The sequence below is a fragment of the Bos indicus x Bos taurus genome, chromosome 5 (assembly GCF_003369695.1).
Source record: "Bos indicus x Bos taurus breed Angus x Brahman F1 hybrid chromosome 5, Bos_hybrid_MaternalHap_v2.0, whole genome shotgun sequence".
Classification (NCBI taxonomy): Eukaryota; Metazoa; Chordata; class Mammalia; order Artiodactyla; family Bovidae; genus Bos; species Bos indicus x Bos taurus.
Window position 1 is genome coordinate 45,778,007 of NC_040080.1, and position 27,654 is coordinate 45,805,660.

Genomic DNA, 27,654 nt, shown 5'->3' on the forward strand with positions numbered 1-27,654 from the left:
TGTGAGGCTCCTCAGAATCCCTCAAATGACACACAATCGCAGCCACTCACTGTGACCCTGGAGGGCTCCCTGAGCCACATGGCCTTCCACTGTCAGGGCGGCTCCACGTAGACTAGAAGAGGGTCCCAGATGGAGGGAGAAGCCAGGTCCCAGGCAGCGTTTGCAGACACAGTCACCCAGGGCCCTCTAGCCCAGTTTGAGGAGATCCTGTCAGGGAGGGAAGAAATGTTCCCCTCCCACTCAGGGGACCTCTGCCAGGGTCACAGCCCCTTCAGTTTGTGTCCTCGGGGCCCACTCTCCTCACTCTAGTCCTGGTCCTGCTGCCTAAGCCTGCCTACTAGTCCCCCAGCCTGAACCCTCTGCTCCACTCTGACCCCTGGAGGAGGCCTGCCAGGAGGAAGCTAGCCTGAGGTGGGGGGATGATGCACCCATGTAGGTTACCTGGACAAACGGGCCTCAATCACAAAATTCTCCTGGGTTTTGCCTTAGTGAGCAGGTTTTGCAGCTCTTTGTTGCTTACTCTCTTCTGGATATACTCAGTGGTATCCTCAAAAAAACTTTTACCCTAGCTGGATAAAAGACTAAGATGAGAAGAAATTATGGTGTAATGTAAATGGTAAATGGTACTGAGCATGAAGTGGTTAAAGTTAATCTTCCTGAGCAGCAGTCACCTGGGGGCACTCATGATGGATTCACCTGGGGTTATGGGTGGACTGTGTCCAACCGCCCCAATCATATGTTGAAGCCACAGCCTCACCCCCACCTCAATGAGTCTATTTGAAGATAAGGTCTTTAAGGTGGAAATTACAGTGAAATGAGGTCATAAGTGTGGGGCCCTAATCCAAGAAGATTTGTGTCCTTATTTGAAGAGGAAGAGATACCAGCTCACTCTCTCTCTGTCTATCCTGCAGCATGAAGGGTTGTTAATTTTTTTCTTTTTCCTGTTTTAGTAAGAGTGAAAGGAACCCAGGTCTCATATGGAGGGAAACCAGAGCACAAAATCTGTGTGTTTTTGATTGGGGTGTGGGTGAGTGGAGTAAATAATAGAGCACTTGGGTATCTACAGGGGTGTTTGAGATCAGTAGAGCCAGTACCTCCCTGAGGTATCAGACCTGGTAAGCACATGCTTATATATGAGATCCCTGGGCGGGTGTGGTGACACAGCATGGAAGGAGAAGTGATTCTGGGGGAGGGGGAGTTTTCCACCTGCATCTAACACAGTCTAGGTAGAGGGGACAGTTCCACACTCAGCAGGACCTACTGTGTGGCCCAGGCCACAGAGCACATTACATTTCATCCTCATAACAATATAGGGAAATATTCTTCTCATTTTACAGGTGAGGTCAGATAACTGTGATCCAGGTCACACAAAGGGGAGGCGACAAAGGCTGGGGTTCAGTTCAGGGTCTGCTGATCTTTGCAGAGCAGCTGGGCAGGCAGCAGGGCGAGAGTTGGAGGAAACAGCCTCTGTGGTGATGCCCCAGGGTTTGCGAGAACGAGAAGGCTCGGACCAAGAAAGAAGGCAGGAGAAGCTTCAGGGATACTGAGGGACCTCCGCTCCCTGCCCTGTCTGGCCTTGGGGCCTCCCTCTGCTGTCCCCTCTGGCCGTGAGCTGTTCTGGCCTCACTTCTGAGTCATGAGCTGGGATCTGGGGGACCACGAGGGAGAAACCGAGGACCTTGGCTGAAGGCTTATCCCATACCACACCCCACTCCCCATACCAGCACACACCACTGAGCTCTGGAGCAAGGCCAAGGCTGGGTGAGGAGCCTGGAGTCAGGGTCTGTCCTGCTGCACTGTGAGCAGGCTTTTCCAGATACAGGGAAAGCAGGACCTGGGGGTATAGTGGGGAAGGGGTTGGGAAGGGAACAAGTTGCGGTCAGCAAAGGGGAAGTAATGAGTTAGACTTGCAGACAAACACAGAACCTCAGCCCTGAAGGAATCTTACATCTGGGTGTCTTTGCTCATGTGCACTTCTACCAACGGTCTCAGTGGACATCGGGGTTCAGGCAGCTTTACCTTAGGTAAATAGAGAAAAAGCTTTTTTTTTAATTTTTTATGTTTAACAGGTAATGTAAAGTCAAAAGTGGGTTTAGCAGCCTTAGGAGACAGAGGAGCTAAGCAGCAGAGGCTGAGCATGGTGCAGCCACAGGCAGGAGAGCTGGCTGGGACTACACGTGGTTTGGAAGCAGGGCTGTGACAGAACAAGTCTCTTATCACCGATTGTCACTGACAGGGAGACGGGGCCCAGCCCAGCTCATCACTCATCTGAGTGTAAACACTTGGAAGATATTCTGTGCAAGCAACACAACTTGCTGAAAAGAAGCAGCTTTAGTGTAAATACTGACCTCTGCAACTTAGTACAACACTGCTCAGTTAGGTTTAAGCCCCAGGAACAAGCCAACAGGAGGCTGTGTGCAGCTGGTGTGATGGCGGCTCTGTGAATTGCAAGGTACCTTTGAGACATGGGAGCAGCAGCTTAAAACCACCCAGTGCCAGGGCCTGCAGAGAAACTAGAAACCACACCAGAGACCCTGCTGGGAGGGACTCGGGTCCTGGGTGGTGGGCACGTGAGTGTGGCACAGACCCCTGCCAGTCTCTCCCCACGTGGGACAGGACAGCCGGTGGCGACAGACAGCCGCGTGACCTGGGCTCCAGGAAGGCAGGTACACTGGCCCGGACCCAGGACAGCTGTGCTACAGAAACACCACGTGCTTGCTTCACTTCCTCCTGGGACAGGACACCCTGTGTCCTCCCAACCAATCAGCTCAACCTGGACGCAGGAAAGAGGCTGGAAGCACACAGAGGCCCCTCCCCGGACAGTCCTTCCCAGGCAGGGGACGTGGCCACGTGCCGGGGTCCTGCCCCGGCTGATCCAGGGTATTTGAAGCGGGGACGGCGTCGGCGACCTATTTATTTAAATATTTTATCAAAGATATAAAGAGTAATAGGATGAGGATAGCTCAGTAGGAAAATTCAGTGGAGAAAAGAGGCTGAGTGGCTTGGTTTACGCAGGAGACCAATAAAACTTCAAGACAAGAAGTTTGCACCACTTACGTAGGCCACAGGCGTCCTTCCATTCTCCCGAAGGAGAGGAGACACTGAGGCCTCCCCGGTCAGATCTTAGAAGCCCAGGCATAATTAGTAAGCATGGGGGGTTCCGCGCTCCAGATGGAGACTCAGCCAGAGTGAGAGAGAGAGCAACATGGGGAGACCAGTATTTCGAGAAACTGATCCCAATTCTTTGTTTTCCATGGTCTACTTTTATACACTGAGATGTTATGCAAAAGTCACGCGGGGTCAGCAGTCCTGACTTTTATCAAAGTCAGGTGCTTCATACAAATGTATACAGAGGTCTTAGGGGTGTTACATCATCTTCTGGCCAGGGGGCTTGCTGACAATTTATGACCCTCTCCTTGTGACAGCGGTCAGTCAACCAGGACACTTATTTCTCCAGGGGTGATTATTCTTAAAACAGACACTACCCAAATAAAGTTACATTCCTATAGGGTGAGGGTGTAGTGGGTTTTAGTTAAGGAAAGAATTTACTTAGCCTAAGGTCTAATGTGATTAATATCAAAGGTTAATACTTATTTCTTCTATATATTCATTAATGTGTGTAAGGGCAGGGGATATGGAGACTTAGCAACAAACATTGGCTCAACAAATGAAAAACCTTCACCAATACAATTTCTAATCAGCCCATTATACTTATACTAATAGTTTTCTAACTTTTCTAAGGAACCTGTTTTTAGAAGGTTTAAAGCATCTCGTGCCTCTCACGGTTGGGAGGCTGTGAGCAATCACATGTGGCCGGACAAGCCTGTCAGGCAGGCTAGAGAACCTTCAGAGGAGTTTGTAGGTTAAAACACTCTTGTCACGCCCAGGAGTTTTTATTAACTGGAGCTCTAGGTTAACTCCTCCAAAAGAGGTGGTGGGGGACAGCCCCCCCGTAAAATCAGAGATGTAGGTGAGAGCACAAAGTGGTAAAGTAGGCAGGCTCTGGTTATGGGGGTAGATGCTCGAGGAGTTCCAGGGGGACTCCTGAGGCTCGATCCCGCCTTTGCGTATGTCGAGCCTCCTTCCTCATGACCTTTGTCATGGGCGGAGTACCTCACTCTGGCCCCCAACAGCCACGTTCCTGGACCCTGGGCCCAGCTTCCTCCGTTCTCCGTGGGGGTGATACCACCTGCTCTCAGAGGTGCAGTGAGGATCCGATGAGGATCCAGGTGACAGTGCTGTCACAGCAATGGCCCAGCCCAGGCTCCACAGGAGTGAATTTCCCTGCAGGAAAGAGGAACAGGGAGTGGGATCCCAGTGAAGACTGGTATCAGGGGAGCAATATTCCTGGAGGTCGGGTCCCTACTGCACCTCCCTGTTGCCTGCACATGTATAACATACATGCAGAGTACTGAGAAAGGGGCTCAACAGAGCAGGAGAAGCACTGGCATCGCGCTGGGGCCCTTCACCCCTGACATCCCTGCGACATGCACCAGGTGGAGGGGATTCGTGTTTGTTTCCAGCTGGGGAAGTGAGCGGTGCACCTACTGTCATGTGAGGGGTGCTTGGACCCAGAACAGCGTGAGGAGAGTCATGTCTGTTGGTCTGAGAAGAGGGCACACGTGTATCTAGGAAGCACTCCATCTGGAGCCTCTTGACCTGAGACTTTATCCCCAGGGTTCAGGGTCCCTGTTACCCATTCATCTTCCTCATCCTTCAGCCTGACCTACTGGTCCAAAAACCTAGTCCCTGGACCCAAGCTATTCTGTGTCCTGAGAATTTGACACTGGGATTCCTGGTGCCTGGACCTAAGGCCCCTGCTGGCAGGGGCCTCAGGGGACAGACCGTGAGCTCCTGCAGGGGGACCTGTCCTGCTTCCTGTACTTCCTGAACTGTGCGAGCTTGGGGGTTTCTTTCCTTTCTCTGACCTTCTCTGCTTCCCCCAGCACCCTCTTCTGTGCTCACTTAGTCAGACTCAGTTTCTGTTGCTCAGAACCACAGGGATCTCACCTGACACAGGGGTCACTGTGGAATTGCATCCACCACACACTGAGCTCAGTGGGGTCCAGCTCTAAGGGTTCAGGGAGACATGGGGGTGGACACTGAGTGGTTCTGTATCCAGTGCCTGAAACCTTGCCCAGAAGTCTGTGCAGGATGGGAATTCTCCAGGAACTGATGAAGAAATGAACTCCTATTTCTGAAGGTCAGGCAGGCGATGGCCATGACTGCTGATGGTTCGATCCCTGAGTTGATCCTTGTCCAGATCCCCTGGAGAAAGAAATGGCAACGCACTCCAGTATTATTTCCTGGAAAGTCCCATGGATGGGAGAGGCTGCAGGCTACGCTCCATAGGGTCACGAAGAATCAGACATGACTGAGGGACTTCACTTTGCTTTTTTTCTTGCTGACATCTTCAGGAAGGAATGGAAGGGCCAGTTGAAGCCTCACGGTAACACTGGATGAGAGGGAGTCAGAGTCAGAGGCACTGAGGAAAGTCTTCCAAGGAAGGTTTGGACAAAAGTGCGAGAAGGCTCTGCAGCACATCAGGAGGGACTGAGGAGTTGTCCTGGGATCATTTCCAGGTCCCGGGTCTCTGGCTTCCTACCCTGGGCTCCAGAAATAGAAGCCTGTTTGGTGCTCACATGCTCCACACGTGGAAACACAGAGAGTTGGTGCCCTGTGGAGCAGGCCTGTGGGGGTGAGAGCCACACCCAGATGCTCCCCTTTCCTCCCTGGAGAGGAGGAGACTGCGGTATCCCATGAAGGCTCCTCAGAAGGTCCAGGCAGGTGCAATCCCAGATGGGAGACCAGGTCAGAACATGGCCTTGGATGGATTTTCCCTCCGTCCCTGCTCCCATCCCCCAGCCCCTCAGTCCTGCCCCTAGGGATGGAGTGACACTGGCCTCCAGCTCCACCCTCAGGGGAACCCAGGCTCTTGCACACTGCTTTGGTCTGCAGTTAAGGTTTGGCATCTGTGCTCAAGTCATGGGCAGCCAGAGAAAGGCTGGAGGCAGGTACTGCAAAGATCAATATACGTAAGGGTCATTCTAGCCCTGTGTGGGGAATAGATGAGTGGGTCAGGGCAGTGTCCCAAGGTAAACACAGGAAGGTGGTTCTGGAACCTCCTGCAGGCGCTCTGGTGAAATGTGAAGGCAGCCTGGATGAGGTGTGTGCTGTCTCTCTCTGCCCTCTGCTTACGGCTGACCCTCTCTCACACCTGCACTCAAGCCCTCTGCTCTCAATCACGCTTGGGTGCCCCGTGTCCATCCTGGTCCCCGGGGCTGGAAGAGGAGCATCCCCGAGTTCAGCTCAAGTCAGATGACACAGGTATCCCTGGGCATCCCACGGGGCCTGTGGGGATCCAGGGTCTGAGGGAAACGATTGGATGGGAGCCCAGCGGGCAGGCAGGAGGAGCCATGGAGGACGGGCTCCCTGAGACCACGGGAGACAGGCTCACGGGGAAGGAGGTCAGCCATCTGGAGCCCAGCTGAGCCCCTCAGTCAATGCAAGGAAGCCTCAGTGAATCAGCTCGTATTTATTGAACCAGAGTTTAGAGAACACAAGGTGGAGAGAACCAGAGCAACCTGAAATATCTTATCCAGCCTCATCCCCAGCTGAAGAAGAAACCGAGGGTCAGAGAGTCGTGTCTGTTGGCCTCAGGCTGTTTCATCTCCTGACACACCGAAAAGTTCCTTGACCTGTTTCTGCCTCCTTGTTTCATCCTTCTTTCTTTCTTTCTTTTAATCAACCTCTGTTCCTCCTCCACGTTTGGATTTTCATGGAATCCATGAAACAACACATTTTCATGGAAATTTCACCAATTTTCATTGGTCTCTTGGTGCACTCTGGAACCAAAGAGGTCCTGGCAACGTGTCAGATGTTCCATCCACTGTGTTGTCACACCACTGCTGCCACCAACATCATCACCACCATCGTCATCAAGAAGCCACTGCCTGAAGATCTACACAGACAATTCTTCATGAAGACGTACAGATGGCCAGCAGGTACATGAAAACATACTCAGTGTCACTAATCATTAGAGAAATGCAATCAAACTACATTAAGTTATCTCCCCTACAGTGATCACAGGGGCCATCCCCTACATCTGCAATGCTCTGAGGCTGTGGAGAAAAGGGAACCCTCCTACACTGTTGGTGGGAATGTAAATTGGTGCAGCCACTATCGAAGGCCATATGGAGTTTTCTTAAACAACTAAAAATAGAGCTACCATATGATTTAGCAATCCCACTTCTGGACATATTTCTACAAAAAAAATTAAAGCTCTAATTTGAAAAGATACGCATACCCTGATGTTCATAGCAGTACTATTCATAATGGCCAAGACATGATATTAACCTAAATGTCTGTTGACAGATTAATGAGTAAAGCAAATGTGGTACATGTATACACTCCATGGAATCCTACTCAGCCATAAAGAAGAATGAAGTAATATTATCTGTAGTGATATGTGTGGATCTACAAATTACTATGCTGAGTGAAGTAAGTCAGATGAAGATAAATATGTGTTATTAACTTATATGTAGAATCCAGAAAATAATACAAATGAACTTACCTACAGAATAGAAACAGACTCATAGACATAGATAATGAACTTTTAAACCAAGTTTTGTGGGGATAGGTGAATTAGGAGACGGGATTAACAGATACACACCAGATAAACAAGGGTCTGCCTACTGTAGTAGCATAGGAACAGTATTCAATATTTTGTAATAAACTATAATGGAAATGAACAAAAAAGAATATAGACATATACATACTGAGATGCTCTGTCATAGCTGACTCTTTGCAACACCATGAACTGTAACATGCCAGGCTCCACTGTCTATGGGATTTCCCAGACAAGAATATTGGAATGGGGTATCATTTCCTCCTCCAGGAAATCTTCCCTACCCAGGAATCAAACCTGTGTCTCTTGCTTAGCAGACACATTCTTTACCACCTGAGAAGCCCAGATAAATAAATTGATACCTGTATAACTGAATCATTTTGCTGTATACCTAAAATTAACAGAGTATTGTAAATCAATTATGCTTCAATAAAACAAACAAAAGAAGTCACTGCCTAAATAAGACACAGATGACCAGTATACCTACTACTGCAGGCAGCAATCCCTTAGAAGAAATGGAGTGGCCATCATGGTCAACAAAAGAGTCCGAAATGCGGTACTTGGATGTAATCTCAAAAATGACAGAATGATCTCTGTTTGTTTCCAAGCAAACCATTCAATATCACAGTAATCCAAGCCTATGCTCCAACCAGTAATGCTGAAGAAGCTGAAGTTGAACAGTTCTATGAAGACCTACAAGACCTTTTAAAACTAACACTCAAAAAAGATGTCCTTTTCATCATAGGGGACTGGAATGCAAAAGTAGGAAGTCAAGAAACACCTGGAATAACAGGCAAATTTGGCCTTGGAATACTAAATGAAGCAGGACAAAGACTAATAGAGTTCTGCCAAGAAAATGCACTGGTCATAGCAAATACCCTCTTCCAACAACACAAGAGAAGACTCTAGTCATGGACATCACCAGATGGTCAACACCAAAATCAAATTGATTATATTCTTTGCAGCCAAAGATGGAGAAGCTCTATACAGTCAACAAATACAAGGCCAGAAGCTGACTGTGGCTCAGATCATAAACTCCTTATTGCCAAATTCAGACTGAAATTGAAGAAAGTAGGGAAAACCACTAGACCATTCAGGTATGACCTAAATCAAATCCCTTATGACTATACAGTGGAAGTGAGAAATAGATTTAAGGGACTAGATCTGATAGATAGAGTGCCTGATGAACCCTGGTCAGAGGTTCGTGACATTGTACATGAAACAGGGATCAAGACCATCCCCATGGAAAAGAAATGCAAAGAAGCAAAATAGCTTTCTGGGGAGGCCTTACAAATAGCTCTGAAAAGAAGAGAAGCGAAAAGCAAAGGAGAAAAGGAAAGATATAAGCATCCAAAGAATAGCAAGAAGAGATAAGAAAGCCTTGCTAAGTGATCAATGCAAAGAAACAGAGGAAAACAACAGAATGGGAAAGACGAGAGATCTCTTCAAGAAAATTAGAGATACCAAGGGAACATTTCATGCGAAGAAGGGCTCAATAAAGGACAGATGGTATGGATCTAACAGAAGCAGAAGATATTAAGAAGAGGTGGCAGGAATACACAGAAGAACTATACAAAAAAGATCTTCACGACCAAGATAATAAAAATGGTGTGATCACTCACCTAGAGCCAGACATCCTGGAATGTGAAGTCAAGTGGGCCTTAGAAAGCATCACTATGAAAAAGAAGAAAAAAAAAAAAAAAAAAGAAAGCATCACTACGAACAAAGCTAGTGGAGGTGATGGAATTCCACTTGAGCTGTTCCAAATCCTGAAAGATGATGCTGTGAAAGTGCTGCACTCAATATGCCAGCACATTTGGAAAACTCAGCAGTGTCCACAGGACTGGAAAAGGTCAGTTTTCATTCCAATCCCAAAGAAAGGCAATGCCAAAGATGCTCAAACTACCTGCACAATTTCACTAATCTCACATGCTGGTAAAGTAAATGCTCAAAATTCTCCAAGCCAGGCTTCAGCAATACATGAACCATAAACTTCCAGAGGTTCAGGTTGGTTTTAGAAAAGGCAGAGGATCCAGAGATCAAATTGCCAACATCTGCTGGATCATGGAAAAAGCAAGAGAGTTCCAGAAAAACATCTATTTCTACTTTATTGACTATGCCAAAGCCTTTAAGTGTGTGGATTACAATAAACTGTGGACAACTCTGAAAGAGATGGGAATATCAGACCACCTGACCTTCCTCTTGAGAAACCTATATGCAGGTCAGGAAGCAACAGTTAGAACTGGACATGGAACAACAGACTAGTTCCAAATAGGAAAAGGAGTACGTCAAGGCTGTATATTGTCACCCTGCTTATTTAACGTCTATGCAGAGTACATCATGAGAAACGCTGGGCTAAAAGAGGCACAAGCTGGAGTCAAGCTTGCCAGGAGAAATATCAAGAATCTCAGATATGCAGATGACCCCACCCTTATGGCAGAATGTGAAGAGGAACTAAAAAGCCTCTTGGTGAAAGTGAAAGAGGAGAGTGAAAAAGTTGGCTTAAAGCTCAACATTCAGAAAACTAAGATCATGGAATCTGGTCCCATCACTTCATGAGAAATAGATGAGGAAACAGTGGAAACAGTGTCAGATTTATTTTGGGGGGCTCCAAAATCACTGCAGATGGTGACTGCAGCCATGAAATTAAAAGACGCTTACTTCTGGGAAGGAAAATTACGACCAACCTAGATAGCATATTCAAAAGCAGAGACATTACTTTGCCAACAAAGGTCCGTCTAGTCAAGGCTCTGTTTTTCCAGTGGTCATGTATGGATGTGAGAGTTGGACTATGAAGAAGGCTGAGCACCGAAGAATTGATGCTTTTGAACTGTGGTGTTGGAGAAGACTCTTGAGAGTCCCTTGGACTGTAAGGAGATCCAACCAGTCCATTCTGAAGGAGATCAGCCCTGGGATTTCTTTGGAAGGAATGATGCTAAAGCTGAAACTCCAGTACTCTGGCCACCTCATGCGAAGAGTTGACTCATTGGAAAAGACTCTGATGCTGGGAGGGATTGGGGGCAGGAGGAGAAGGGGACGACAGAGGATGAGATGGCTGGATGGCATCACTGACTCGATGGACGTGAGTCTGAGTGAACTCCGGGAGTTGGTGCTGGACAGGGAGGCCTGGCATGCTGCAATCCATGGGGTCGCAAAGAGTCGGAACCGGATGAGCGAATGAACTGAACTGAACTGAAGTAAGACATATAAGCTAGGGCCAAAGGTGAGTTGATGTTGGAGGAGAGGTCTAGAGACCACCACCAGGGGAAGACTCTTCTTGCTGGGACATCACAGCCTGTGGAGGGCGATAGAGGAGCCCCTGCTACTTCTGGATCCCAACAATCCCAACTGACCTTCTCCCATTTTCAACCCGTTCGTACACCTGGCCTCTCATTGCTAGTTCGCCTGCCTCTCCCTTTATTCAGCCTCCAGTGTCACCTTTAGTCCAAAGTAAGTGGTTTCTGATGGGAGGGGAGTTTGGGGGAGAATGCGTACGTGAATATGAATGGCTGAGTCCCTTTGCTGTTCACCTGAAACTATCACAACATTGTTAATCGGCTATACTCCAATACAAAATAAAACGTTCTTAGTATGAAAAAAAGTGCTTTCTCCCAGCCTCTCATTCTCTGGTCCCCTCTCCTCCCTTAATCCAGGCTCCAGGCCCCTTCTGTCTCTCTCCTCATCTATCGCCTACATCCATCCCTTCCCTGCTGTGCTCAACCACAGAAATGCCAAATTCCTAACACCCAGCTTCATTAATGTGGTTTCCCTCTCTTTCCCTCTAACAAAGTACCTCTGCACTTTAGACCCTCACATGTTCCTGGACCCAGCACTGCTCTGGGGGTGGTTAAATCAGGTCCTCCTGCAGACTCTCATAGATCTGGGTGAGCTCCTCCAACTTCCTCTCCAACTCCCATGCCCGCCGCCTCAGGCTTTCAGCTGCTTCTGTCTTTGCACCATCATGCAGGTGCATTGACTCCTTGACCATAAAGCCCACATCCACCAGAAGGAAGACTCCTGCAGTGGCCAAACCCCCGATCCGGGCTCCTTTGGTAATTGTTAAAGCTGTGGCTTTGAAACCTGTCTCTATCTGCTCGATGGCTGGATATGAGATTCTCCCAGCACTCACGCCTATGTTTGCATTGGCTGCAGAGCCAGGAATGGCTTGGCCTGTCTCCATGGCATGGATGTGCATTTCAATGCACTGTACAGCTTTTGTGACTTTCTCTGTTGTGGGAATGCTCTTGAGTACCTCTAGGAGAACCTTCCATTTCTTGATGAGACTTGACATCATGCGACTGGCTTCGGTTTCTGCTGATGACCTATTCACATGTTCGATGATACTGGTGGACACACTGGTAACAGTAGCTGCTGCTCCCAGCCCTATCCCAGTGGCCAAGAGCACCACACTGGCCCCCATTGTCACGGGTGCCAGAGCCAGGCCAACGATGGTCAGAATACCAGACACAGCACCGGTGCTGTGGACCAACACATTGGAGATGGTACATCCCTTATGGACCTTCTCAACCTTGTCTGCAAGCTCACGGAACTTGCTTATGCACTCCTCCAGCTGCCGTTTCACCCGACGAAACTTATTCAGAAACCTCCTCCTGTCCAGCTGCTCTTTGGAGAGTCTTTCTTTGTCTTCCTCAACCAAGGCTCTTTTCAATTCATTCAGATAATTGTGTAGTTCATCCACATCTTCCCTGTAACGATAAAGGTCAAGGGATTAGAAAGGCAGTTCGCTCCTCTGTAAAATTGGCTCCATAATATCTATTCTACATAAATACAGATATATTACTATAAATCATTAGAAAAGAATTTTATAAATGTAAACTTTCCTCTTTCAACCTTAGACACGTTTCATACTTTATAGATGCTCCATCTTGAAATACCTAAACTTGGAATAGGTAAATGAGGTCACCTTTGGATACTGCAACTTAAGAGAGGTATTTGAGAGAATTCCCAGGGGGTCCAGAGGTTTCAACTCTGCACTCCCACTGCTGGCCTTGACTCAATCCCTGGTTGGGGAATGAGGATCCCACAGGCCATACAGCTCAGCCAAAGAAAAGGTATGTGGTAAAGACATCTCACAGGTGAGTCAACACCACCACTTTGAAAGAGTTTTTGGAGTGGGAACTCCACAGACAAACAAAGATAAGTAGGACTGGAGGAGAAAACCTTCATTCAAGGGCCTCAGTGTGTAGTGAGAAGTCTCCCTGCCCTTTGCCCTTGGCTACTGGGAAGTGGCCCCTAAGCCCCTAGAATTCTGGCTGATAAGAGTGCCCTTGCCTGCCTGGGCCTTTGGTCACTGGTCAGTCTGAGAAGGTGACAAGTGACCCAGGGTCTCTGGGTCTCATGATATCAGTTCTGTCATCCAGTAGAGCTGGGCACTAGGGCACAAGTCTGACTTCCAGGAGGGGCTGGAGATGACAGGTCAGGGTAACTTGGCTTTTAAGCAAGCAGTGTGTCCCTGATGGGCAGTACTCCGTGCATCTTATCACACACAGAATCCAGGTCAGTAACGTGTCCTGAGGACAATGGAAGCTTCATATGTGAAACCTGCCCAGTCTCTGCCCTATGGCTGGTGGGAACTTTTATCCTTCCCTGTAGTAAACTGTAGCTGGGATCTTGAAGATTTCAGTGAGTCCTGTCCATTCTATAGGGAATTCTTGAACCTGAGAGTTGTTTTGGGGATCCCCTAAATTTGCCATTGAAGTCAAAGTAAGGGCAGTCCTGGCCACTGTGCCCTAACAATTTGCAGATTGGCTGTCTCTATGACTTAGAATTTTTTAAACCCAAAAACTCGAGCTAGAAGCCACCTTTTAACCATTTGGTCTGCCATCTGCTGTCTTCTAAGCATTGTGCCCTTGACCTTCTCAGCAGAAGGTCACTGGGTCCACCCACTGCCCCAGTTGACAGGAAACAGAGAGATGTGCTATGAGCCCTGGTTTCCCTTGGACTCTCCAGCTCACCTCACTGACTCCTGATCTGTCACCCAGCACTCTCAACTGCTCAGGGGTCACCAATTTAACTCACAATTTACCTGGCGACAGCTTCATTGCCTGCACCCCAAGTCCGTGTGCAACTTTGTGGAACCTCTAAAGATTCACGGGATTTGAGGAAATATCCATCTGAACAGCTGAGCCTGAGGAAACCGGCACTTACACAGCTGGTGAAGGAAGCGTTTTCCTCTTGGGTGGGGATGCGTGAGGCTCCTCAGAATCCCTCAAATGTCACACAATCACAGCCACTCATTGTGACCCTGGAGGGATCGCTGAGCCACACGGCCTTCCCACTGTCAGGGGGACTCCACCTAGACTAGAAGAGGGTCCCAGATGGAGTGAGAAGCCAGGTCCCAGGCAGGGTGTGCAGACACGGTCACCCAGGGCCCTCTAGTCCAGCATGAGAGGATCCCATCAGGGAGGGAAGAAATTTTTCCCCTCTCCCACTCAGGGGACCTCTGCTAGGGTCACAGTCCCTTCAGTTCTGAGTCTTTAGGGCCCACTCTCTTCACTCTAGTCCTGGTCCTGCTGCCCAAGCCTGCCTACTAGTCCTCAAAACTGGATCTGCTGCTCCACCCTTACCCCTGGGTCTGACCCTGGTGCAGGCCTCCCTGGTCCTTTGGACGAGATGATTGCACTTGGTTCCCCACCTCTGACCCTGCAGTTCACTCTGAGGCCATCACCATAATCCATCAGACTGAATGGCTATTCCCATTGGACACAGGACAGATCTGAGATTCAAAGTCTTAAGCCTACAGGCCCAGTAGTTGGGCAGGGCTAAATCCAGGATCCCACCAGCTCCTCCAGTTCCTCTCTAGCCTCTCTGCTAGAGAGGAACTGTACCAACCCTCCTGTATGGGCCAGGAGGGTTGGTACAGTTCCTAACATGGGGAATAGAAAGACTGTAGGCAGAAGCCCAGGACACAAATGGTGGTGTCACGATTTTCCAACTTGTCCCAAAGGAAATTCTGCTTGGTTTTCCTCACCAGAAAGAAGACCCTTGACCCCTGTCTCTTCCCAACAAGTTTTTTAAATGTGACTATTGATTGAGTAACATTTCTTCCAGCAACACAAGAGAAGACTCTACACATGGACGTCACCAGATGGTCAACACCAAAATCAGATTGATTATATTCTTTGCAGCCAAAGATGGAGAAGCTCTATACAGTCAACAAATACAAGACCAGGAGCTGACTGTGGCTCAGATCATGAAATCCGTATTGCCAAATTCAGACTGAAATTGAAGAAAGTAGGGAAAACCACTAGACCATTCAGGTATGACCTAAATCAAATCCCTTATGATTATACAGTGGAAGTGAGAAATAGATTTAAGGGCCTAGATCTGTTAGATAGAGTGCCTGATGAACTATGGAATGAGGTTCATGACATTGGACAGGAGACAGGGATCAAGACCATCCCCCTGGAAAAGAAATGCAAACAAGCAAAATGGCTTTCTGGGGAGACCTTACAAACAGCTGTGAAAAGAAGAGAAGTGAAAATCAAAGGAGAAAAGGAAAGATACAAGCATCTGAATGCAGAGTTCCAAAGAATAGCAAGGAGAGATAAGAAACCCCTCCTAAGCAATCAATGCAAAGAAATAGAGGAAAACAACAGAATGGGAAAGACTAGGGATCTCTTCAAGAAAATCAGAGATACCAAGGGAACATTTCATGCAAAGATGGGCTCGATAAAGGACAGAAATGGTATGGACCTAACAGAAGCAGAAGATATTAAGAAGAGGTGGCAAGAATACACAGAAGAACTGTACAAAAAAGATCTTCACGACCCAGATAATCATGATAGGGTGATCACTCACCTACAGCCAGATACCCTGGAATGTGAAGTCAAGTGGGCCTTAGAAAGCATCACTACGAACAAAGCTAGTGGAGGTGATGGATTTCCAGTTGAGCTATTTCAAATCCTGGAGGATGATGCTGTGAAAGTGCTGCACTCAATACGCCAGCACATTTGGAAAACTCAGCAGTGTCCACAGGACTGGAAAAGGTCAGTTTTCATTCCAATCCCAAAGAAAGGCAATGCCAAAGAATGCTCAAACTACCGCACAATTGCACTCATCTCACACACTAGTAAAGAAATGCCCAAAATTCTCCAGCCAGGCTTCAGCAATACGTGAACCGTGAACTTCCTGATGTTCAAGCTTGTTTTAGAAAAAGCAGAGGAACCAGAGATCAAATTGCCAACATCCGCTGGATCATGGAAAAGCAAGAGAGTTCCAGAAAAACATCTATTTCTGCTTTATTGACTATGCCAAAGCCTTTGACTGTGTGGATCACAAGAAACTGTGGAAAATACTGAAACAGATGGGAATACCAGACCACCTGACTTGCCTCTTGAGAAATCTGTATGCAGGTCAGGAAACAACAGTTAGAACTGGACATGGAACAACAGACTAGTTCCAAATAGGAAAGGAGTATGTCAAGGCTGTATATTGTCACCCTGCTTATTTAACGTCTATGCAGAGTACATCATGAGAAATGCTAGGCTGAAAGAAGCACAAGCTGGAATCAAGATTGCCAGGAGAAATATCAAGAATCTCAGATATGCACATGACACCACCCTTATGGCAGAAACTGAAGAGGAACTAAAAAACCTCTTGATGAAAGTGAAAGTGGAGAGTGAAAAAGTTGGCTTAAAGCTCAACATTCAGAAAACTAAGATCATGGCATCTGGTCCCATCACTTCATGGAAATAGATGGAGAAACAGTGGAAACAGTGTCAGACTTTATTTTTCTGGGCTCCAAAATCACTGCAGATGGTGACTGCAGCCATGAAATTAAAAGATGCTTACTCCTTGGAAGGAAAGTTATGACCAACCTAGATAGCATATTCAAAAGCAGAGACATTACTTTGCCAACAAAGGTCCATCTAGTCAAGGCTATGGTTTTTCCAGTGGTCATGTATGGATGTGAGAGTTGGACTGTAAAGAAAGCTGAGCGCTGAAGAATTGATGCTTTTGAACTGTGGTGTTGGAGAAGACTCTTGAGAGTCCCTTGGACTGCAAGGAGATCCAACCAGTTCATTCTGAAGGAGATCAGCCCTGGGATTTCTTTGGAAGGAATGATGCTAAAGCTGAAACTCCAGTACTTTGGCCACCTCGTGCGAAGAGTTGACTCATTGGAAAAGACTCTGATGCTGGGAGGGATTGGGGGCAGGAGGAGAAGGGGATGACAGAGGATGAGATGGCTGGATGGCATCACTGGCTTGATGGACGTGAGTCTGAGTGAACTCCGGGAGTTGGTGATGGACAGGGAGGCCTGGCATGCTGTGATTCATGGGGTCTCGAAGAGTCAGACACGACTGAGCGACTGAATTGACCTGAACTGAATTGATTGAGTACTTACTCTGTGTCAGTCATTATGGGAAGCACTTTACATGCATGATCTCAGTGTCCTCACAATAACAATGAAAAGATGAAGAAACTAAAGCAGAGAGTAGTTCAGTAACTTGTCCAAGGTCACATAACCTGCGCCTTCCTTGCAGGTTTCATCTCTTCTGAACCCACGATCATTCACTGTCAGCAAATGACATGGAGGAAACATTCCTGATGGAATCTTGAGAAGGAACACCCCTGGCCCCAACAGTAGGGTTCTGCCTGGAGGAGGCGTTACTCCAGGAGGAAGCGGGCCTGGTGCTGTGGGACGTGGGTGACCTTCCTGGTGCACCTGTGCCGGTTACCTGGACAAACTGGCCTCAGCTTTAATTCTCTCCAGGAATTCATTCAGCAGGAGTAGCAGTGTCTCTCTGCTCAGTATGTCCCAGAGACACTCAACGACATCCTCAAAAAAGATCTCAATATCTAGATGAAAGGAAAGGGAATAAGATTAGAAGAATTAGTGGTGGGACATAAATGTTAGAGTATAAAATAGTTAAAATTCCTCTTGCTGAGCAGCAATCACCTGGGGTGCTCTTGGTGTGGTCACCTAAGGTTATGGATGGACTGTCCCCCCTCCCCCCACCCAATTTGTGTTGAAGAGTTAACCCCCTGGTGACCTTTCTGAAGAAAGGCTTGTAAGGAGGTTAGGTGAAATGAGATCCTATGTGGGATTCCCAGGTAAATTGAGGTCTTGGTGGGATTCCCAGGGAATTCTAGTGGTAAAGAACCTGTCCAACAACTCAGGAGATGTAAGAGAGGCAGGTTTGATCCCTGAGTCAAGAAGATCCCTTGAAGGAGGGCATGGCAAGCCACTCCATATTCTTGTTTGGAGAATCCCACAGATAGAGGAGGCTGGCAGGCTGCAGTCCATGAGGTTGCAAAGAGTTGGACATGACTGAACAACTGAACACACACACATAAAGAAAAGAGAGAGCAAGTGTGATTTGTTAGTTACCACTTCCAGAATAGACTGGCAGCACCCTATAAATGAATGCTTTCATGTTTGGGCAGTGAAACAATTGAATACTCACGTTAAATGGGATAAAGAATATAATGACTACAAATAGCCTCAGATCATTCCTCAATGAGTTATCAAAATCCCTGAGTGATTTCAGAGATCTGGAGGTTATGGAATTGTAGGTAAGATATTGGTGGCCAGGCTATATATATGTGTGTGGGCTGGGACTTGATATCAAATGTGTTTCTTGGTAAATCCACACAAAGAGGCATTATCCTTATCTCACAGAAGAGGCAAGTGAAACTCAGACAGGAAGAATGGACAGCCCAAGGCTACAGAGCTGAAAGCTCTGAGGTTGAATCCAAGGTCAAGTGTCAGACATTTCTTGGACAAGACGTTGAATCCTCCTTCCATTTAAAACTCTTGTGATTTGTTCATTTTACTCTATATAGCACACAAGGTGGATTCTTTGCGACTCATTTTTGGTGGTGAGCATGCAGTAGCGTATATAGAAGTAGAAATATAATGTTGTACACACGAAACTTAGAAAACATTACAAACTCACGTTACCTAATTTTAAAAAAGACTTTAGGACTACATGCCATTGAGTAAAACTACTATGTGAGAGGATTCCTGCTTCTGACCACAGACTGTAGGATGGGCAGGGGAGGGGACCCACCAGGTGGAGGAGGGGTGGAGCCAGATGTGATCCTCATCACCCCTCCCCTCCAGGTCGGAGGTGGCAAAGGCCAGACTGGGGTTCAGAGCAAGGTCCACTGACCCTTGCAGAGTGGCTGGGCTGGTGGCTGGGAAGAGCTGGAGGAAACAGCTTCTGTGGTGATGCCCCAGGGTCTGGGAGCAGGAGGAGGCTTGGGCCAAGGGAGAGAGCAGGAGAAGTCCAATGATGCTGGAGGACCTCCTCTCCCAGGCCTGCCTGGCCTTGGGGACTGCCATCTGCTGTCCATGCTCCGCGTGTGCTCTCCAGGCCACCGTACTGAGTCACTTGCTGGGTGTTGGGAGAGGCAGGAAGTCAGCACCTTGGTCATGGCTCCTTGAGGAGATGGCCGGGAAGGAGGCTGTGGGCAGACCCCAGGGTGAGGGGAATCTCCTGGTCTCCTGGAAGCTCAAGGATGCCTATCCATCCTCTTCATGGTTCTTGATTTCTCTGTAGTTTAACTCAGCCTGGAAAAACCTCCCTCAATTCTGGGTCACAAGTAGGAACCTTGCAGAGAAGAGAGAGCTGACTACCTGAGCAGTATCCGAAGTTTTCTGAGCTCATGGTGGCATCAGGGGGTCTCAGGGATCTCCCTTCAGCTTCTTGTCTGCGTCAGGCTGGAAGGAGGTGTGACCTCACCCTTGGGGAGAAAAAACAGACTGTGGGCTCCACTGTGAGGGGCAGAGGCTGCAGGGAGCAGCGAGTGACAAGTTCTCAGGTGGGTTTCCCCGGGACGGCCACCAGTGCCTCCAGGAACTTAGCCCAGTGTGACTCTCTGTTCCTGGGCTCTGCTGGTTGTTAGTTAATAAAAGTCATTCACCTCCTACAGCTCCTTCCAAGCCAAGTCAGAGTCCTGCTCTCCTGTTGGGGCACAAGGGGAAGGAAATCAGACAGGAGACAGCCATCTGTGAAGTTATAGGAACAATAAAACCAGAGACTAGAAGAACAGATAGGAGGTGATACTCTGGAAATGAGGTGAGGTTGGGACACCTGTGTTTTTGAATTGATAATAACTAATATTAATGACAACATTGATCCAGTGTCCTTGACCTGCAGGCTCCTGAAACTCACTCAAACTTAGCTGAGTCCAAATTGTCACACTGGTGCCAGAGTCTGGACTAGACCCTGACTCTTTCTGATCCAAATCACATGTGTGTGATGACTATGCTCTACTCCCTATATATACAGAAAGATTTATTTGTGGATATATGTTAATTGGTACATGACTCTTCCTTCCAAAATGATGTCTTGTTCCATATCAAGTCTCTCCTTGATAAAGTTCCTGGTGATACAGCTCCCATAGCCCAGGTCTTCCTTGCTTCTGCAAGAGCCTTTTTCCCCACAAGGGCCTGGAGTCCCACAAGCTCTGCCCCAATTCCTGTATCCCTGCTCTGAGTGGCTGAGACCCCTGCAGCTGTTCTGTCCTCCTTGCTTTCCCCTCCTGAATATTGGACTTGATGTAGTTTCTAATCCTTTATGTAAATAATAGTGCAAAGAATATTCTCCTTGTGTAAGGCTTCACCTACATCTGAGACTGTATCCTTAAGCTATATCTAGAAGTAGAATTAAGATCAGATGGCATCAACACCTAAAATATTTCCATATCTAGAGCCACCATGCTATGCAAAGAAACTGTAGCAATTTATGTTCACACTTATAATATATGAGGGTGTCCGTCCTTTCAGACATACCCATTCTCAGTGGTCTTTCTTTAGAAAAATTCAGATCTTTATAATTAAATCATTTATTTTGGTTCTGCATGTGATTATCTTGCCATGGGAGATGAGGAAGGAAAGCAAGTGTTGATGATGTTTAGCTACTCTTTTTAAGAAAGCAAAAGAGCTTCTGTCAACTACTCCTCCTGAGACTTGACTGAAAGGATGGTAAAGGTATATATAGGTATAATACCATCTACTGATAAGAGTGCCTGGTTTCCATAGTGTAGTTGTTATCATATTCACCTAACACGCAAAAGGTCCCCGGTTCAGAATCGAGTGGAAACAGCTTCACTTGGGCTTCCCTTGTGGCTCAGTTGGTAAAGAATCCACCTGCCATTCAGGAGACGTGGGTTTGATCCCTGGGTCGGGAAGATCCCCTGGAGAAGGGAACAGCTACCCACTCCAGTATTCTGGCCTGGAGCATTCCATGGACTGTGTAATCCAAGGGATCACAAAGAGTCGGACATGACTGAGCAACTTTCACTTTCACTGATAAGAGCAACTTGTGTTTGTGATTATTGCTCTGCATTGGTATCGGCTCTGAAACTTTACCAATGGTACCTCATATGTTCTTCCATTAGCTTTTGAGATGTGTACCATTGTATCCTCATTTACAAATAACGAAGCTGACACATAGATGTTAGCTGACTTACCTAAGGTCAGAAGGCTTGCCCTTGGTACACTGCTTCCACCCCACTCACGGGCTCAGAAACCCATAGCCTGCCTCTCCTCCCTCTGCTGCTAATAAAAACAAGCATGGGAGCAACAGGAAAGCAGAGTCTTTAACAAATGTCTGAAGACTCACTGGATGGAGAAGTGATAGCTGAGTAAAGGGGAGTGCAGTAGAGGGAGAGAAACAGGGAGCATTCACAGGAGAGAAGAACGGTCTGCTGGGCAGAGCCCCAGAGGGAGTAAGATGAGAGGGAGGCCGAGGGGAGAGCAGGGGACAAGCCCACCTCCTCCACGTCCCATCCCATATTCACAGCAGCCTTCACCCTTCACCAGACTTTTAGAAAGTTACTCAAAATGAGATGCAGGGAAAAAAAATAGATTACATGTATGTTTAATTATGGAGGAAAGTAAAGGATACCCATGAGAGAGATAGACGTGGGATCCAGGAGTCAGGAACATCAACCCCGTGGGAAGGGAATCCAAGGATCCCAGCTGGGTGTGCAGCAGACCTAGAGAGAAACCAGTCCCGAATGGGATAAGAAGTCCAGAGTCTGCGGGGACAGGAGACTCGGTATCACATGAGGCACCATTGGAAAGAAATGGAGGAAATGCTGAAGATAAACAGTGCAAGGGGTGAAAAGGAAGCCAGTTAGAAACATCAGGAAAAACTAAAGCTCAGGAGGAGAAGGGGACGACAGAGGATGGGATGGTTGGATGGCATCACCAACTCAAAGGACATGAGTTTGGGTAGGCTCCGGGAGCTGGTGATGGACAGGGAGTCCTGGCGTGCTGCAGTTCTTGGGGTCGCAAAGAGTCGGGCATGACTGAGCGACTGAACTGAACTGAAGTGAACTGCTGCAAAGCATGTGCAGCTATATGGTACAAGTTAGCTTTTTAAAAATGTATTATAATATCACAAAAAAATGTAAATACTTTTGTTTGATTTTTTAAAAAAATCTAAAATAAATATATCTATGTCCAAGTCCTTTGGAGACTGTTTTAAAACTGAAGTAATATTAATATATATAATACGATATAACTCATAGGTGTATTATAACTCACAGGTATATTAACTCACAGGTTTATTAGTGATTCAAAAATCTTAGTTTTATTTCATTTATAGTCTTTATAAAATAACCTTTATCTTAATAAAATAACCTTTATCTTTTAAAAGGAAACAGAGTATTTAAATATGTGAAGTAAATGTACTTGTTAATATAAAAATTAAACTACAGTTCTACAACTTGGGAGCCGAAGCACTGAAGGGAGGAGAAGGATTAATATCTCAGTTTACAAAGCTGGGAATCAAGAAATAGTAGGTCCAGTCGAGAGCATAAGAAACAAAGATGTAAATAAAGTGCTTACAAGTACAAAGCTTCGTAACAGAGGATATACAATTAGTGGAATAATGATAAAAGGCAAAGAAGGGGAAAGGTATAACAGAAAGTATAATAATAAATGAAATCCTTATTTTTCCTAATAAGAAGTAAATCAGATCAGTTCAGATCAGATCAGATCAGTCGTTCAGTCGTGTCCGACTCTGTGACCCCATGAATCGCAGCACGCCAGGCCTCCCTGTCCCTCACCAACCCCCGGAGTTCACCCAGACTCACGTCCATCGAGTCAGTGATGCCATCCAGCCATATCATCCTCTGTCATCCCCTTCTCCTCCTGCCCCCAATCCCTCCCAGCATGAGTCTTTTCCAATGAGTCAACTCTTCGCATGAGGTGGCCAAAGTACTGGAGTTTCAGCTTTAGCATCATTCCTTCCAAAGAAATCCCAGGGCTGATCTCCTTCAGAATGGACTGGTTGGATCTCCTTGCAGTCCAAGGGACTCTCAAGAGTCTTCTCCAACACCACAGTTCAAAAGCATCAATTCTTCAGCACTCAGCCTTCTTCATAGTCCAACTCTCACATCCATACATGACCACAGGAAAAACCATAGCCTTGACTAGATGGACCTTTGTTGGCAAAGTAATGTCTCTGCTTTTGAATATGCTATCTAGGTTGGTCATAACTTTCCTTCCAAGGAGTAAGCATCTATGAAGTAAATAAATACTATCAAATTTAAGTCAAGAAAAAGCAAAATGCAATACTTACCACTTACTAGCTATTGTGGTTGATGACTTTCCACTTTACACCAGGCACCTTCCCAATTGCTTGGTATGAATTCACTTCCTTTTAGTTCTCACAATGATCCTATAAGAAGGGAAACTGAAGCTCAGAGAGGTGAAGCAATTAACTCAAAGCACACAGCTAGTGCTAGAGCCAGACCCCAAGTCCAGGTTCCTGTCTCCTGGGCACACAGTCTCACACTATTGCAGCTCCCAATGTAGTAATAGCATTGAAAGACATTGATTAACTATCTAAAGAAGAAGGTTTTCCTTGGCAAGGAATGAGCAGAACGCTCTGTACAAATTGATCTGTTCTAACCATATGCACTTTTAGGACTGGATTGTTTTAACTCTAAAACAGCAGAGGTCACTTTATAGCAGTCAGTAACCCACAAGAATGGGGTGGTTTCTAGTGCCACCACCTTAAAGATGATGGAAGAAGCTGAATTAAATGCCAACAAGAAATGTTGACTCCTGCTGTGAGAACTGTCAGTGTAGGAGACATGTTCATGTTGATGAAACCTAGTTCTCTAGAAAAGTAGGCATGAAAACAGGGTTAAACCATAATAATGAGAGTGAACTGTGACCTTAAAGAGATATTGTCCAGCAGCATCTTGCCCACCCACATGTGCAGCCATGGGCTTCCATCCACTCAAAGGAAGGAAGACCCTTGCAGGGGAGGTGAATTCCAGAGAATGGCATCTCTGCTGCTGCAAAGACAAGGATGCTCTTGAAGATGATCAGAGAAGTGGTCATAAGGGGGCATCCACATATAATAATAACAATAAAAGATAATGATTGCTATGAATGTTTCATTGAGACAGGCTGAGTCTGTGAAAGGCCATGTGTTCATAATAACATTCAAAGGAGAGGACTTTAGAAAAGTGTGGCCAAAAAGAGAGACATAAAGGTTAAAAAGAATGCTAGTGGTTATGCAGGAGATGCAAGACGAAAGAGACGTGGGATTGATGCCTGGGCAGGGAGGATTCCCTGGAGAAAGAAATGCTTGCCCACTCCAGTATTCTTGCCTGGGAAATCCCATGGACAGAGGAGCTGGGAGAGCTACAGTCCATGAGGCTGCAAAGAGTTGGACACAACTGAGCTGGTATCTTTCTTTTGTTTCTATGGTGCAAAGAAGAGTAAATATAATGGGAAATATTTTGTTGTTAATTGAATTTAATAACAAGAGGAGTCTTAAAGTCTATGGGTATGTTCCTTTCTGTTTATTCACACGAATGTTTATAAAGGATTGAGAAAGAAAGAACCCCTGCCATCCGGAGGCTGGCCTGGTGTCACAACAGGGTGATGCTCTTCTCCCGTTGGATGTAAGACTCTCACAGAACTCCAGCCTCACGCAAGGTCACCCTGAGAGCAGGAGCGAAGGAGAAGGCAAACACCTGTCACTGCACCCCCACCAACACCACACCCCCTCCCCTGGCTGAAAAGAGGGACTGCTCCTTCTTACCAATCACACCTTCAGCCTCACTCTGCTCTCCCCTCTCCATAGATGAGGTACTGAGAGTCCGTTGGTAGTGCTGCCTCCCATTCTCTGCAGTTCCCAATCTAGAGCAGCCCCATTTCCTTAGAGCTTCCCCCAAATCCCCTCACCTATGCTCCAAACCTAGAATCTTTCTTTCTGCACCTTCCTCTGCGATGTTCACAACTCTCCCTCAGGAAGAGTAACCATCACCTTGTTTTTTGGGAGTGTGCCTGGTGGCAAAGGCTGGAGGCACCGTCATGTGGATGGGAGAGAAGTCACAAAGGCAGGCCCTCCTTTAACTAGATGGAAGAGGAGAGCTGGCGGGCTCCCTGCCCCTTCTCTGCCCCAAAGCTGCAGGACCCCAGGAGCCAGGTCAGCCTACTGAAATCATGAAACATGAGAACAGAGTCAAGTAGAAAGAAGAGGAGGGTCAGGCAGAAGGGCCGGATGCTGGATGACGACAAACATGTGTAAGCGCGTTGAACACTGGACTCATCCTTCCGTCCTTCCGTCCCATTCTTGGCCTCTTCCTGACCCTCGTCTGGGGCCTCAGATGGGTGTGGATGCTGATAGTGCTTCCACTGCTGGATTCCTATCCAGGCTTCCTCCTCTGTGAGCCTCTGATTGGTCCCTTTCGGAAGGCTGTTGGTGGGAGAGGAGAGCACCCTGGAGAACCCTGTGCCTGCCCAGCTGCATGGCCAGTCATGCATCCCTCCCCTCCTCGCGGGCAGACAGATTCTCCCCAACCATCTCCCTCCTGTGCCTGCAGTCACCCTCCCTGGGAAGGGAAAGGGGCGTTAAGAAAGTCCCTGGCCGAGCACCCGGACCCGCCTGACTGCCCCAGCTTCTGTCTTCCTCACACTCTCTGTCTCCACAGGGCCTGCTGGACGAGACTGACACCTCACTTGGTACAGGCTGCCCCTCCCCACGACATGTGCTTCCCCACTGGCCTCTCCTCGTGATGGGGTACTTGTCCCTGGAGGCCCAGCTCCAAGCCTCCCTCTGCCACCTTCCCCCAGTTGCTCTCCAGCTCCTCTTGAAGGCTTCAATTTCCTGGTCGTGGTCCCTTTGTGCTCAGTTTCTCCAGGTCTGAGAACCCTTCCCGCATCATCAGGGGCCCTGTCTCTGCTGCTCCTCCAGTCCAGGGCTTCTGGGCACCCTCTACCCTCCTGGGCACAGCCTGTTCAAAATATGAGGGCTGGGACCCCTTATGGGGACATGAAACAAGCAGCTTCTCGATGACACAGCACAACCCCAGTTCATCTGTTAAAATTAGAAAGATAGAGAGGGGAGAAGGGGAGAGAGAGGAAGAGAATGGAGAAGACACTAAAGATCCTAATCAATCAATCTCTCAAAAGGATCCAACATACACCAGAGAGAAAAAACTGAAGGGGCTGAAGGAAGCATTAAAAATAACATTGATTTGAGAAAGCCTTTCTAAATACACAAATTCCACAAGATATAATGGAAATTCTGACCTACAAGACTCTTGGAAATTAAAATTTCCAAGGATCCCATAAACCAGGTCAGAAAAAACATCTGCATCCACAGGGAAAAGTGGAAATCAGCTTTTAAAAACTTAGTAAGAGAATAGAACAAACAATTCCACAGGAGGTAGCTTGCCCAGGGTCATACAGTTCTCTGTGGGGAGAGAGGAGGCCAAGACCAGGCCTTTGGACATGGGTACGAGGGTCAGTGGGAATGTGGTTTTAATACCCCAACGTTTCTAGGGTTGTCTCTGCCGGTAAAAAACATAGATCTAAGCTCATGCCCCTCCTGTTATACTGTAGAGTTTGGCTTTTTATTTTAACATTGCAACACCGGGATGTATGTGGACCTTGTGCAGTGAGCCCTTCTCACTTCTTCCAGCAGCGCCACCTTCCCCACACAGGACCTCCCATCACCCTCATCCTGAGCAGAGGGACTGGCAAACACAGGAAGCCAACACCCTTCGACTCCCCACTTGGTTTCCTGTCTATTTCCAAGCCTCAGTGTCCCCAGGGCCTGGCACTGAGCCTGGCTCTCAGAGGTAGGGTTTTTCAACAAACCTTGATTCCTTGTAACTGAAAAAAATCCTCTTTCCCCCATCAGCCCCAGCCTAGCACCCTGGGGACAGCTTTAAGGTGGCCAGGCCATAGGAGGGGAGGCTCTGACTCCCCTGTCCTCCTCTACCCTGTCTGCTTCCTCCAATTTCCCAAAGTACTAAGCACACCCAACACTCACCTTCCTTCTGGGGTCGCCGCTCATGTCTCAGGAGTCCACATCCTGAGCTGAGCCCACCTGAGCAGCTGTGGCCCTCCCTCTGCTCTGTTTAGGGGTCCTCGGCTGGGAGGAAGCCCTCAGACACACCTGCCTCAACATCCAGGCTCTGCCCCTGCTTAACCTGCTGCCTCAGCCATGACCTCACCTCTCTGCACTTCCAGTTCCCTTCTTCTGTCAACTAGTGACATCATCCTTTCTCAGACATTCATCCTGAGGATGGGGAGATGGGCAGGGTCCCTCCCCTCTGTTTACCCAGGGGTTTTCCTCTGGCTGAGTGTGAACAAGATCCAGACGTTCTCAGCTGTGCAGAGGCAGCCGCCAGCTGTGCATCTCTGCAATGACCACACATACTCTCTGTGCCTAGATATACTCTGGGAAGCAAAAGTGAAAGCAAAACCCTCACTTCTGAGTGGTTCAAGTCAAACAAACACTCTGCCCACCAGGCCCCACCCTGGGACTATTTCCACCTCCAGCTGACCTGCTTAGAGAAAGAAGCCCAGTCCTGATATTCCACGTCCTTCTTGACACAGTCCACTCCGTCTCAGGCTCCATGAAGGAAGACCTGCCACCAACACACCGTGAGTACCTTGGCAAATCACTCCCCACCACCCCCCCATTCCATCTTCTCACCCCTACAACCCCACACTCACCAGCCTGCCTGCCTCGTTCACCTTCATGCCACCAGCATGAGGTACAGTCCTAGAACAG

General features: G+C 47.6%; 1 protein-coding gene across 6 annotated transcripts; it reads right to left on the reverse strand.

The window, feature by feature from the left end:
* Positions 1-6,519: 6,519 nt before the first annotated feature.
* Positions 6,520-27,341, reverse strand: LOC113892665 (apolipoprotein L3-like). Of its 6 annotated transcripts, none has more exons than XR_003511101.1 (7): positions 27,199-27,335; positions 23,191-23,289; positions 19,520-19,560; positions 18,766-19,339; positions 17,329-17,449; positions 11,421-12,333; positions 6,520-6,961 (listed from the first exon to the last, which is right to left on the reverse strand). XR_003511101.1 is itself a non-coding variant. In XM_027541796.1 (7 exons), the coding sequence occupies exons 4-7, from the start codon at positions 19,028-19,030 to the stop codon at positions 6,815-6,817; spliced, it is 987 nt and encodes a 328-aa protein (XP_027397597.1). In that variant the 5' UTR covers positions 19,031-19,339; positions 19,520-19,560; positions 23,191-23,289; positions 27,199-27,341; the 3' UTR covers positions 6,520-6,814. The 6 variants fall into 6 exon arrangements, 5 of the variants coding, with proteins under 5 accessions (XP_027397597.1, XP_027397595.1, XP_027397592.1 ...); XM_027541796.1 differs by having other exon boundaries at positions 11,880-12,333; positions 27,199-27,341; XM_027541794.1 differs by having other exon boundaries at positions 11,757-12,333; positions 27,199-27,338.
* Between the last annotated feature and the right edge of the window lie 313 nt (positions 27,342-27,654).